General features: G+C 49.3%; 1 protein-coding gene across 3 annotated transcripts; it reads left to right on the plus strand.

The window, feature by feature from the left end:
* The first annotated feature begins 417 nt into the window (after positions 1 to 417).
* Positions 418 to 13,472, plus strand: PIGT (phosphatidylinositol glycan anchor biosynthesis class T). Of its 3 annotated transcripts, none has more exons than XM_070589302.1 (13): positions 418 to 1,369; positions 3,758 to 4,393; positions 4,946 to 5,123; positions 6,929 to 7,056; positions 7,383 to 7,483; positions 7,646 to 7,732; positions 8,270 to 8,357; positions 8,467 to 8,564; positions 8,654 to 8,819; positions 9,482 to 9,682; positions 11,723 to 11,888; positions 12,005 to 12,088; positions 12,797 to 13,472. In XM_070589302.1, exons 2-13 carry the CDS (start codon positions 4,207 to 4,209, stop codon positions 13,047 to 13,049), a joined length of 1,737 nt encoding a protein of 578 aa, XP_070445403.1. In that variant the 5' UTR covers positions 418 to 1,369; positions 3,758 to 4,206; the 3' UTR covers positions 13,050 to 13,472. The 3 variants fall into 3 exon arrangements, with proteins under 3 accessions (XP_070445403.1, XP_070445404.1, XP_070445402.1); XM_070589303.1 differs by having other exon boundaries at positions 896 to 1,369; positions 4,040 to 4,393; XM_070589301.1 differs by having other exon boundaries at positions 896 to 1,369; positions 4,051 to 4,393.
* Positions 13,473 to 14,011: the final 539 nt, after the last annotated feature.

A 14,011-nucleotide genomic window follows, 5' to 3' on the forward strand; every position in this document is an offset into this window, starting at 1 on the left:
GGGTAATGAGCTTGCCCAGAAGAGAACGTGGAGTGAAAGGAGGAGTTATAGGACTTAGCCTTAAGGAACACCAAGTCATTTCTCACATTACATCAAACACCACCCACCGTGGGATCAATGACTTCAGCTTAAACCCCAAAGCTCTTTGTGCCACCGGGGCTGAGTGACAGGGCTGCAGTTTTCCCATAGTCCCATCCCACTTTCACCCCGCGGGAGGCCATTGTAAGCGACAGTTCTTAAATGCTTTTCCTAGCGCTAGTGAGAAACTTGTGGGAGTTTTGTGCTCCTTTTGTCTAAAAGCCTCTGTGTCCAAGTTGAGATCATCTGTTAAGCTGGGCCACTGCCCAGGCTCATGTTAAATTTTGTGGTTTTCCTGGGTTGCTTATGATTTTGCTGCACACGGAAGACATGGTCTCTGTTCTCTTGTTCTTCTCCCTTTCTTTGGAGTAGCAAGGCTTAACCTCCTGTCTGACTGTGGCTGAGCCTTCTCCTGGCCTCTGCTTTGCAGGGCTTCTCAGCTCCTGGGATCACCCACTTCCTTCCAGGTAAATGATGGGAAGCTAGACTAGCTTGGTTGCTGTCATCAGGTCAACAAATCTCTTAGTACCCCAGGCACGTGATGCTAAAATCTGTGGGGTTTGGGGCAGGAAGCCCGCCTAGGGAGAGCGATGTACAGCCCCCTGGAGAAGTGGAATTGTCTGTGAGCCTATGGGGAGCCTTCAGTTCTGCTGCTATGAGCCCTTGCCCTGCCTGGAAAAATCTAGGGTCAGCTGAGACCCCAGGACCACTTCCTAGCTGGACAATGACCTCTTCTTCTGCCAAACCACAGGGGCTTGGCTGGCCTTCAGAGCCAGCAGCTCCAGCTGACTATTTTTTGAGGCCACACAGTGCCCTTGGAGATGCGAGGATGATTTGGAGTCAACTCCGAGGCAAGCGGCCCAGCTTTCAGTCTCTAAGCCACAGTGTGGCTTCTTCTGTCGCATAGACTTGTCGTAGACTCTGGAGAGGAGTGAAGAAGACAGACTCATCCTGTGGAATCCTGTGCTGGAAGGACTCCTGTGGAAGAAATAGGAGAGACCACAAGTTGGAGGAAGATTCCCTGGAAGGCTCACACTGTAGCAGTCCCCAGGATGCACAGAACATGATCCTGTGAACAGGATGGTGGTGTGGGGACAACATGGAACTGTGGTATGACATTGTCTTGTTCATTTGTTTATTCAGACATTACTGAGCACCTACTATGTGCTAGCCTCCTTGCTTAGGCAACAGAAATGCTAAAGTGACCACGAGCTCTTCCAGGAGCAGAATGGCCACAGATAATGGAAATATAATGTGGGCTGTAGCAGGAGTACACACCAGAGAGGAGAAGGTAAGTCTTCTCTGGAGGTTGCTGGGTCTTGAATGATGGGGACAGGCAATTTCAAAAGGAAACAAAGCATGGGCCAGCCCAGTGGTGTAGTGGTTAAGTTTGCATGCTCCACCTTGGTGGCCGTGGGTTTGGAACCCTGAGTGTGGACCTACACTCCACTCATCAAGCCACGCTGTGGCGGCATCCCACATACAAAATAGAGGAAGATTGGCACAGATGTTAGCTTAGGAACAATCGTCCTCAAGCAATAAGAGAAAGATTGGCAACAGATGTTAGCTCAGGGTCAATCTTCCTCACCAAAAAAACGGAAACAAAGCATAGAAATACAAAATAATCATAATGATGGCAACTATATTTTTTTTTAGGTTGATAGTGTGGACTCTAGTCCTGGCTCCATCACTCACTAATCTTAGGCAGTTATCTCAGTTTCTCATCTGTAAAATGGAGATAACAGTACCTACCTCAAAGAGTTGTTGGAGTAAATGGTAGTAAATGTTACTACTCACTTATTGCATTCCAGACCCTACATGTACACAATTTCTAAACCTTATGACGACCCTGAAAGTAGGTTTATCCATTTTACAGAGGAGGAAAAGTGATACTAGGGTTGCTCATGCTCATATGGATCAAAGGCTGCCATGGGGTTTGAACCCATATCTGACATCTAAACTCATGGCCTTCCTTCCGTCCATGTCTAGTGGGATAGAAATGCTGGATGTAAGTAGAATGAGGTCACAATGAGAGAAAGACATTTTCTTTTCCTTCCTCCCCAAAGCCCCAGTGCATGGCTGCATATCCCAGGTGTAAGGAAAGACATTTTTTGACACTTCCTTTCTGGCTGGTTATGATATATCTTGGCAGACCTCCCTGACAGCAAATTTGCCTTTTCATAGGAGTATGGTTGTGGTTTTACCAAGCGACTGTGGGCAAAATCCTTCATGAATGTGTTCTCCATAGAGCTGCTGGAAAAACCAAAGCCGGAATTTAACACTGGAACTCCTGCAACTCAAAAATTAAAAGGCAAACAGGCCAGTAAAAAAGAAGGAGGGTGCAAACAAGATTTTAACAGACCCTTCACAAAAGAAAATGTGCGAATGGCCAATAAGCACATGAAAAGATGCTCAGCATCATTAGGTACGAGGGAAATGCAAATTGAAAGCACAATGAAATACTACTACATACACACCCACTTGGCCTAAACTAAAAAGTCCAAAAAATTAAAAAGAAATGTTGACCAGGATGTGGAGCAACCAGAACTCCCATACATTGTAGGTGCAAGTATAACATGATACATTTTGGAGAAAAGTCTGGCAGTTTCTTATAAAATTAAACACACACCCATTCTTTGACCACTGGTAAATATTTACTCAAGGGCAACGATAAACATGTGTCTACAAAGTAACTTGTACAGCAGCCTAGTTCATGATAACTAAAAACTTGAAAAGGGGCTGTCCTGGTGGCACAGCGGTTAAGTGCACACGTTCTGCTTCAGCGGCCTGGGGTTCACTGGTTTGAATCCCAGGTGCAGACACGGCACCGCTCGGCACACCATGCTGTGGTAGGCATCCCACATATAAAGTAGAGGAGGATGGGCATGGATGTTAGCTCAGGGCCAGTCTTCCTTGGCAAAAAGAGGAGGTTTGGCAGTAGTTAGCTTAGGGCTAATCTTCCTCAAAACAAAAACAAAAAAACTTAAAAGAGCTCAGAGCTCAGGTGTCCATCAACAGGAGAATGGTTTATGGTATATTCATACACTGTAATACTACACAGCAACAAAAAGAAACGAACTGCTGATAATGCAAGAACATGGATGATTCTCAAAAACATTGTTCTGGTGAAAGAAGCCTTACACAAAAAAGTATACATATGACATGACGATCTCATTTATGTGAAGCTCTAGAACAGATTAACCTATTTTGTGGAGAAAAATCAGAACAGTGGTTGCCTCTGGAAGGGGGTGGAGGGGACAGGAATTGACTGGGAAGGGGCATTCGCTAATTTCCTGGGGTTTTAGGAATGTTCTCTATCTTGACAGGAGTTTGGGTTACACAGGGTTATGTCTTTGTGACTCAATGAATATGTACTTCAGATTTTTGCATTTCTCTGTATGTAAATTTTACACCAAAAGAAAAATGTAAACAAATATTGAACTCTAGTTAATGATATGCATGCTTAAATATTTAGGAGGAAGTGTACTTATGTCTGCAATTTACTTTGAAATGCATTAAAACATAAGATGAATTGAGGGATTTATAGACTATACGTGATAAATCAAGTATAGTAAAATGTTAACGGTGGAATCTAGGTGATGGGGAAATAGGTATTCCTTGTAACCCGTGTTCATTCTTTCCACTTTACTGTATGTTTGAAATTTTTCATAATAAAAAGGCCAGCTAGGCGTTTTGCAGGAAAGCTCTGCCACTAGAGAGCCGGCTAGGCTTAGGACCGAGCAAATGGAGACACTGGAAGCTGAGGAAGGCATGAGCCCTGCCGTGTGACTTTGCAAAAGTAATTAAGCTTTTTCAGTCTGTTTCCTCAACTATCTCATGGCACAGCGGCAGTGGCGGCGCTCGGTATTATTAAGCACTTTCTTGTGGGTGGGAATACCGCAAAGCAGGGGGTCCTCAACGCAGCCACGCCACACGCCCACTGCCCTTCACGCCCTCTCAGCGCCCCCTTAGATCTACCAGCCCTTAGAGGCCTATCCAGGCCGTCGCTCTGGCAACTGCACCCGGTTTCCGGGATGGCACCGGAAGTCGCTTCTCATACGCTCTTCCCATTGGAGGCCGGCCTCTCGTGGAGGCGGGCGCTGTTGGCAGACGGAAGCAGCCGCAGGCATGGCGGTGGCCGTGCGGCTGGCACTGATTGTACTGCTGCTCCTGGGACCAGGCGGCTGGGGCCATACAGAGCCCTCACGCGACAGCCTGCGGGAGGAGCTGGTCATCACCCCGCTGCCTTCTGGGGACGTAGCCGCCACGTTCCAGTTCCGCACGCGCTGGGATTCGGAGCTGCAACGGGAAGAAGGTGAGAAGGCGAGACTGGAGAAAGATATCCTGCGGCACGTGCTGGGAGTGGGATAGAGGCAGGTCTTGGGGGCGGGGCCTTGGGGCCCTGGGTGGGGTTCTGGACCCTGGGCGTGGGGCCTGACAGAGTAGGTCCTTGGAGGAAGGATGGGACAGTTATTGAAGAACCCCACTGTACCGGTGCTGAAGCTAAGGCCCAGAGAGGGACGGTGACTCCTCCTGACTCCTCGTTCAGTGCTCTTTTCGCAGTTCCAGGCTGCCACTGTGAGCCTTTAATTAGGGCTCTCTGTCGATAATACTAATGATGATGATCTTGGCGGTTACCATTTCTCCTGGGTGCTGGGCACAGTGCTCAGTTCGTGAACGATTACTGGGAAGAAATTGGAGATGTAGACAGGGAAAGGTACTTGCCCAAGATCACATCGCTAGTTAAGTGACACAGTGTGGTCTGGAATTTAGATCTCTGACCCCAGAACCTGGGGTGTACTGCTTCTTTGGGGTGCGTGAGAACCCTCCCTCCAGGACCATCACTCACCTACTTCCCCTTCTCCAGTGTCTCATTATAGGCTCTTCCCCAAAGCCCTGGGGCAGTTGATCTCCAAGTATTCTCTGCAGGAGCTGCACCTGTCATTCACTCAAGGCTTCTGGAGGACTCGATACTGGGGACCACCCTTCCTGCAGGCCCCATCAGGTGCAGAGCTCTGGGTCTGGTTCCAAGACACCGTCACTGAGTGAGTGCCCACTTTGAGGGCTGTTGGAGGCCATGGAGGGAATGAGGTAGGGGCCGGTGTTGTCATCCTGTCACTCCCCTTGAGGGCAGCAGTTCCAGCAGGCAGCAATTCCATGGTGGTAAAGCTGGCGTTGAGGAAATGATATTTCCACTAGGTGGTGTTCTTTACTTTGCTGAATATGCTTCTTTCCCCTAATACTTCCACACTTAAGGTAGCACATGCGTACCTCTACAGAGACGGGTAACAAATAATTGAAGCTTACTTGGATGTAAGGCAGTAGAAAACTGTGGCAAACCGGTTAACCTTTTGACAGATGTTCATTCACGTAATAATAATAGTAATAAAGAATACCATCAGAGCCAAACAAAATATCTGTGGGCTAGAATTGGCCCACAAGTTGCCAGATCTCCATATTAGAGGAATTGGTTTTTAGGGGAGAGAGGAGGGTCTAGCTACTGCTGTTGTACCACAATATCCTCTTAATTCCACTCTGAGAAATCAATAGCACAAGTATGATAAATAAAATTTTAGGGACAGTAATAGGGAGTGGTGGGGACTGTGGCACGTTAGCTTGAAAGGACAGCTGCCACTCAGCTCCTATGGATTGTTACCATGTGGGAATAGAGGCCAGCTGTCGTCACAAACTCATTTTTCAAGAGATGCTAGAAATCTGGATTTTAATGTGAAAATTGGCAAATTTAAACATCAGCAAATAATTTAAAAATTTAAGACATGCTGTGTTGGTCACTGTTGTGTATACCAAATGAAAACATGGTTATGGGTTGGGTGGAGCTTTTAGTTTTCAAGTCTGCAATCTTTATTTGAGGCTTGAGGATTGGAATAATTGAAAAGCTCTGAACAGAGGAGTATCAAAAAACCCCAGAACAGCACTAAGGTGATATCAAATGAGGAGCAAGTAGTGACCCCAAACTTGCCAAGGCTTTCTCTCTTGCCTGAACTCTGGCTCCTGGCCACTTTCCCATCTGCTCTACTGTCACTGTCTTCTCTCACCTTATAATTATCTATAATATGGAGCGGATGTTTAGAATTCTGGTTTCATGCTTTCTATTATTAATGTAGAGAACAAATCTGTTTTGATATTTTTTTAAGAAAAAAATACCTAATTTAATTTGATGTTTTTTGAGGTTCTAGAATGGTTGTTTTTCCCTGTTCAGTGAGCCTTTGTAAGAGCTTCTATTCCGGGGGCAGAACCAGGAATGCCCTGGAGTTACCTTCATGCCCAGAGTATTCACAGGGAAGTATGTAGTTTTGCCCAGCCGAGCACACCTCAGCATGGCTCGGTGAGCTGGTCTCAGCCTCTGAGGTGGGGGGCACTTTACATAGTGTTGTGGGATGTATGTAGGTGACTCAGACTTGCTCCCTGTCCTCAGGTTGCTCACAGCTTAGGTGAGGAGAAAAGATGCTTAGGACAGCATCCTGCTCCCTCTTAGCCATTTCCCAGGAGGAACCTCGTGAGCGGCTCGGGTGGTCAGAACCGCAGCAGCACAGGAGGAGGCTGTGGTCGAGCGGGGCAGGAACGCTCCCTGGAGGAGGGCTCTCCCTTGCAGGTGGGCGGAGAGGAGGGAGTAGGGCATTCCCAGGCAGGAGGAGGAGTCACCTGAGCAGAGACCTGTGGGGAGGTAGGGATGTCCAGAGGACAGTGAGGAAGAAGGGGCTGAGTGGGGCAGTGATGCTCTTCCATCTCCATCAGCTGGCCAGACCCATGGTTTGGCAGCAACTGCAGGCTTTGAGGGAGGGAGCAGAGGCAGCCCCGGGACAATGAGTGGGTTTGTGTCTCCATCCAGTGTGGATAAATCTTGGAAGGAGCTCAGTAACGTCCTCTCAGGGATCTTCTGTGCCTCTCTCAACTTCATCGACTCCACCAACACGGTCATTCCCACTGCCTCCTTCAAACCCCTGGGGCTGGCCAATGGTGAGATAGCCCCGCAGCCCTTTCCTTCTTCCTGTTACCTCTTGCCCAAACCTTTACCTCCTTTCCCCTCAGCTTTCTCCTTCCTCAGCTGGGCCACCTTATAAATCCCCCGGGTATGCAGGCCCCAGAAGAAGGCTTCCCGAGACTGTGCTGTCTCTGTGTTGCCTTCTCCCAAGGGGAGCAAGGGGTTTCACCCCCAGTTGAGATGGTTAGAGTGGTGGTGTTAGAGAGTTGTATGGGGAGGAGGAGAGGTCACTCCATCTCTAAAGTGTGGGTCCTGAGGAATGGGTCCAAGACTCCCCCAGATGGACTTCTGTCTCCTTCAGGCACTGATCACTATTTCCTGCGCTATGCCGTGCTGCCGCGGGAGGTTGTCTGCACTGAGAACCTTACCCCATGGAAGAAGCTCTTGCCCTGTAGTTCCAAGGTGAGGCCAGAGTGGTCTCAATGGGGTGGGAGCCCCAGGGAGTGGACAGAGTTGGCATATGGCCCTTCACTGCCTGACAGGCAGGCTGTGTTTACAGATAGCCTCGGCCCTCTGCCCCACAGTGCAGGGCTCTGACCTTTCATCCCTTCTCGTGTCCTCCAGGCAGGCCTCTCTGTGCTGCTGAAGGCTGATCGCTTGTTCCACACTAGCTACCACTCCCAGGCAGTGCATATCCGCCCTGTTTGCAGAGTAAGTCATGGGGAATGGGGATGGATGCCACCCAGGGGCCCTGAGGAGGTACAGGTGAAGCATCTAGCTCAGTGCCTGCCGAGGGCTGAGCCAGTAGGAAGTGGTAGATGTGATGATGACTTTTTGGGCACTGGCCACGTACGAAGGAAACTTGAGTGTTTGCCTGGCAAGCATTCAATAAATCTTTGTCATGGACCATAGTGGTTAAGAAGAATAGCTGTGCGGGTGCACCTGCTAGCTTTGTCACTCGCCAGCTGGCATGACCTTGAGCACATTATTTTATTTCCCTCAGCCTGGTTTCCTCATCTGTCGAATGAGAATAACCGTAGTAGTAGTTGCTGCGGTTGTTGGCGATAGTCCATCCGACTGATGCCCATAAAGCTGTGGCACAGGGTCAAGTGCTCAGTAGTGAATGGTAGCAAAGTGATGGATGGAAAGATGCATAATAGACAAGAGATTGAGTCCAGGTAGGAGTCAGATGCTGCATGGTTGGGGGAGTGATATGTCCTTACTGCTGCCATCTGGCCCTTGTGGTAGAATGCACGCTGTACCAGCATCTCCTGGGAGCTGAGGCAGACCCTTTCCGTTGTGTTTGATGCCTTCGTCACGGGGCAAGGGAAGAAAGGTAAGCTACCTTGGCAGCTCATCTCTACCTCCCCATCGCCAGCCCTGCGTTCTCTTTGTGGACCAGGCCTGGCCCCAGCCCCTGCTCATTCCCGCTCTCTGCTTCTCAGACTGGTCCCTCTTCCGGATGTTCTCCCGGACCCTCACAGAGCCCTGCCCCCTGGCTGCAGAGAGCCGAGTCTATGTGGACATCACCAGCTCTAAGCAGGTACCAAGATCTCCAGCCGTACACAGTCTCTCTCCCCAAGGCCAGCCTGCCCCTCTGCTCACTTCTCAGACCTGCCCTTGTATCACCAGGACAATGAGACGTTGGAGGTGAACCCGCCCCCTCTCACCACATACCAGGATGTCATCCTGGGCACCCAGAAGACCTATGCTGTCTACGATTTACTTGACACGGCCGTGATCAACAACTCCCGCAACCTTAACCTCCAGCTCAAGTGGAAGAGACCCCCAGAGAATGGTGCGGGGTGGGGGATGGGCTGCCAGGGGCATAACAGGCTACAGAGTTTCATCTCTTGGGGAAGACTCCCATTCCTCCCTCTTCACTACGAGATAAGAGGCTTGTGGTTAGACCCAGATCTGTGCAGTCAGATGACCTGGTTCTAACTCCACCTTTTCTAAGCTCTATGACCTGGCGCAGGTTCCTAACCTTACTGCCTCATCTGGAAGATGTGGACAGTAATACCTAGCAGATTAGATGAGATAATTAATGTAAAACACGGAGGTTTTCGTGCATTAATCAACAAATATTTTTTGCAGAAGATACCCCGCATTCAAGAAACATAATATCTACTAGTTGAGGCAGGCATCCAGTTAATTAATTGCAGTTGTGTTTAGTGTTAGCAAGGAAAAGTGCAGAATGCCATGAGAGCACCTGGTTTGGGTTGGGAGGGGCACAGAGCTCAGGACAGATGAATATTTAGTAAATAATAGTAATTCACTTATCATCAGTGTGGGCTGAGGAAGACAGAGGTGATTCCAGAATGCAGGTTTCCCACTTCTGATGGCAAAGCTTTTCCCCCTTCCCCTCCTGGCTCTGAGGCTCTGAATGTGGCCTGGGATGTGGGGGTGGGGAGTGACCTTTCCTTTGGGAGCTCTAGCTGTTGACTTTTCTCTATGCAGAGGCCCCACCAGTGCCCTTCCTGCACGCCCAGCGGTACGTGAGCGGCTATGGGCTGCAGAGTGGGGAGCTGAGCACCCTGCTGTACAACACCCACCCCTACCGGGCCTTCCCCGTGCTGCTGCTGGACACGGTGCCCTGGTACCTGCGGCTGTATGTGCACACCCTCACCATCACCTCCAAGGGCAAGGAGAACAAGCCAAGTGAGAGCTGAGCCCAAACCACGTCCCCCTCCCCACCCCGGCTCACTCTCCCTCCAGGTCTCCAAACCCTCATTTCTCAGGGTAATTCCTGGGGTACCTCGAAAAAATTACACAGGCATAACGGGTTAGGAAGGAATAGTTTGGGAAATGGCAAGGGTAGCCTCACCATGCTAGATCTGGAAGTAATTTATAAGGCAAAAATAATGAAAACCCATAGGCCTGGTGATTCTTTTTTTTTCTTGAGGAAGATTAGCCCTGAGCTAACTACTGCCAGTCTTCCTCTTTTTTGCTGAGGAAGCCTGGCCCTGAGCTAACATCCATGCCCATCTTCCTCTACTTTATATATGGGACGCCTACCACAGCATGGAGTACCAAGCGGTGCCATGTCTGCACCCGGGATCTGAACTGGCGAACCCCGGGCCACCAAGGAGCAGAAAGTGCGAGCTTAACCACTGCTCCACCAGGCCGGCCCCAAGCCTGGTGATTCTTAATGGGACTTTATGAAAGCAGTAGTTTTCTTGTCTTTTTCAGTTGTTTTCTCCTTCTTCCTGGCACCCTGGGCGCCTCTTGTTTTGTGATGATTCATAGACTCTTTCAGGTAGAGAGAGGGTTAGCAGAAAAAGCAGAGGACTAGAAACAAAGAAGATAGCAGGGCTGGAGTAGATGGGTTTGCTTCCTTGGGAGGGGTCAAGAGGTATAGTTTTAAAATTTTCTTTTTATTTTCTATCATTTTTCTACAGAGGAGTTATATTTGCTGAGTGCTTTCTGTGAGGTGCAGGCGTAGCACTGAAGCACGTGTGTTTCTCTGGAGTGGGGGAGACTGATAGCACAGAAACAGATTTCTAGGAAGAGGTGGTAGCACATGCCGAACGAAGGGCCAGGCTTCAAACCTTCCTTAAACACCTCTATTGTTTCCCATATTTTCAAGCCTGTGGTTAATACATATTTTCAGTACCACTGTTTGTACCACCTTCAAAATCTCTGCTTCAGCCACCATGCTACCTGTGTGTTTGTAGGTTTTCCTAGGTTTTTTTACCTTTTGCTCTGGAAAATTTCAAACACATACCCAAATGGAGTAATATCATAAACTCCCTCGTACCCATCCCCTAGTTTCGACAGTCTCCAGCTCCCTATCGTTTTTGTCTCATCTCTCCCTTTATTTTTTTGGTTTGTTTTTCTGCTGGAGTATCATAAATCCTAGATGTCCTATCAATTCATCTTTAAATACGTCAGTTTATATCTCTAACAGTTAAAGGACAGTGCAGCCTATCATTAGCATTCCTTTTTCCTCCAGCTGTCTTAACAATAACTTTTTGTGATTGGTTTGTTTGAATTGGGATCTAAACAAAGTCCTCACGTTGCATTTGCTTGATATGCTCTTAAGTTTCTCTCTCTCTTTTTTTAGTTAATAGGCTTTATTTTTTAGAGCAGTTTTAGGTTTACAGGAAAACTGAGCAGAAAGTACAGTATTCTTAGAGACGCCCCACATCCGCGGTTTCCCTGTTATTAACGTCTTGCGTTGGTGTGGTCCTCTTAAGTCTCTCTTAAGCTGTAACAGTTCCCATTCTTTTTTTAATCTATCCAGTGGAGAAACTGGGGTCTTATTTGTTGTATAGAATGTTCTGCATTCTGGATTTGTCCTTCTGCCCATGTTTAACATCTTCCTCCATCCCCTGCGTTTCTTGTGTATTGCTGGTTAGATTTAGGGACTTGATTAGATTCAGGTCCCATATTTTTGGCCAGAAAACTTCCCAGGTGGTTCTGTGAACTCTCTGCTGTGTTACTTCAGGCCTCTGAAGTCTGATGCCCCAGTTTTAGTGATGTGAAGATTGATGAGATTGAGCACCTGCTGGGACAGCTGCCCTGGAAACATCTTTTCTGACATCCTGCTCCCTTCCCTGAACCTGCCTGCCTTGTGTGATCCAGAGCCCTCCTTCTGGGTGCCTAGGTCCAGGCCCCAAGGCCTCAGTAGGTTGGAACAAGAGGTGCAGGTAGTCTGACCCCAGGAAGGAGGTATGGGTGACCCTTGCCTGTCTCTAGGTTACATCCACTACCAGCCTGCCCAGGACCGGCTGCAGCCTCACCTCCTGGAGATGCTGATTCAGCTGCCAGCCAACTCAGTCACCAAGGTCTCCATCCAGTTTGAGCGGGCACTGCTCAAGTGGACCGAGTATACCCCGGACCCCAACCATGGCTTCTATGTCAGGTAGGCTCCACCCCCACATACTGCTCCCCACCCTCCTGACTCATCCTCTCTGCCACTTTCCCCTGGTTGGGGAGCCAGTGAGCAACACAGCTCCCGGAATATCTGCTTCTCTGCAGCCCATCTGTCCTCAGCGCCCTTGTGCCCAGCATCGTAGCATCCAAACCCGTGGACTGGGAAGAGAGCCCCCTCTTCAACAGCCTGTAAGTGTGACCTCAGCTGTGTGCTTCGAGGTGGGCCTTTACACAGATGACCAGGTTTCTGCAGGGTAGGTTGGGGCTGCCTCTTCCAAAGTAATGTGCAGATTTAACTCGATCCTAATAAAAATCCTAGTGGTCTATAATATTTGTACTTTATAAAATGGTTTGAAAGTGCTTCTAGAAGAATAAATACATGACAAGAGCAGTACTTATAACCTACATTTACACACTGATTCTCTTAACAAATATTTAACTGAGCACTTAACCAATGCCAGCACTTCTGAGAGCACTGGCTGTACAACAGTAAGCGGAACGGACTTGTCCCTGCCCTTCTAATGCTTCTGGTCTGGAGGGGAGGCTCTGTTCTAGAGAGCCGTGTACCCAGGGCTGGTGCTGGGGAGTAATCTGCTGGGTTATCCGGGAAGGCTTCTTTGAGGAGATGGCCTTTAGGCTGAGACCAGAAGGCTAAGGAAGAGGCAGCCAAGTGAAAGTAGGGCCCCTTCCTCTCCCTCAGCGTAAGGCAGCTCTCCTTGTGCCAGGTTGTTGTGTTAAGCTTTCATATGAGATGTCTTCTGTTGAAAAGGTTATGAGGCTAAGAAAACTTTGCAGACCCTTACCGTGGCGCAGTGGCCCCGTGCAGCCCCAGAGTCGGGACCGGGGTGAGACGGGGAGCAGCGGCAGGTCTGCCTGACCCCTCCTTCCTGCCCCCAGCTTCCCAGGCTCCGACAGCTCCAGCTACTTTGTGCGGCTCTACACGGAGCCACTGCTGGTGAACCTGCCGACGCCGGACTTCAGCATGCCCTACAATGTCATCTGCCTCACGTGCACGGTGGTGGCCGTGTGCTATGGCTCCTTCTACAACCTCCTCACCCGAACCTTCCACATCGAGGAGCCCAGCAAGGGCGGCTTGGCCAAGCGGCTGGCTAACCTCATCCGGCGCGCCCGTGGCGTCCCCCCGCTCTGAGACTCACCCTCTTCACAGCTGGGTGACTGTTTCTCTCTGGGAAGGGATAGTGGCGACACCAAGGGCTCTTTCCGCCACTTGCTCTCCCCAGAGTCGGCTTTTGAACCAAACTGCCCCTGGACTAGGCCAGGGCCTAGAGCTGCGCTGTCTGTGCAGTAGCCACGAGCCAAATGTGGCATTTGAATTTAAATTAATTTAAGTTAAAAGTCCATTTCCTCAGCTGAACTAGCCACATTGAAAGTGCTCAGTAATGAAAAGTGATTCGTGGCTACTGTGTTGGACAGTGTGGACAATGGTTTCCGTCACTGCAGAAGGTTCTGTTGGACAGCGCGGGCCTAGGTAACAGGGTGTGCTGAAGAATTCGTATCACTGTGTAGTAGCTGGAATTTACTGTTGTGGAATAAAAAGTGGCTGCTTCCTGGGTTCTTTGCCTGCTGTCCTTGAAGGCCTGGGAAGAGCTGGGGACTAGGGCTTGTTTGCTGGGTGCCTGAATAGGACCTCCTACATCCTCTGCCTGCAAAACACCCCAAACAAACAAACTCCCCAACCTCCTCTCACTCCTGCCAGAGATTCCTTCTCCTCATCTCTGGCTCCCCCCTCCCCCACCCCCATCCTCGTCTGACTGTAATTCCCAGAACTCCCTGGGTTTAGAAGTGTTTATGTAGGCATAATCCATGACCATGAACGTGAAGCATGTCCCGCCTTTCAGGGGCCCTGTCACCAAGGGTAAAGCTGGAGAGACAGAAGAGTGAGGAGTGGTGTTCTGACCAGTCTGTGCATCAGATTATTTGGGACTCTTGTGGAAATACTACAGATTCCTGGGGTCCAGAGCCTATGAATTCAGTTGGTCTGGGTGTATTCCAGCCTTTGAATGTTTATCAGGGTCCTCAGGAGCTCACGTTGTGGGTGATCCTTAGGCCACCCACAGGCTTTGGAGCCAGGCTCATTGGATTGAAGCCTGC

This window comes from Equus przewalskii, chromosome 21 (genome assembly GCF_037783145.1).
Source record: "Equus przewalskii isolate Varuska chromosome 21, EquPr2, whole genome shotgun sequence".
Classification (NCBI taxonomy): Eukaryota; Metazoa; Chordata; class Mammalia; order Perissodactyla; family Equidae; genus Equus; species Equus przewalskii.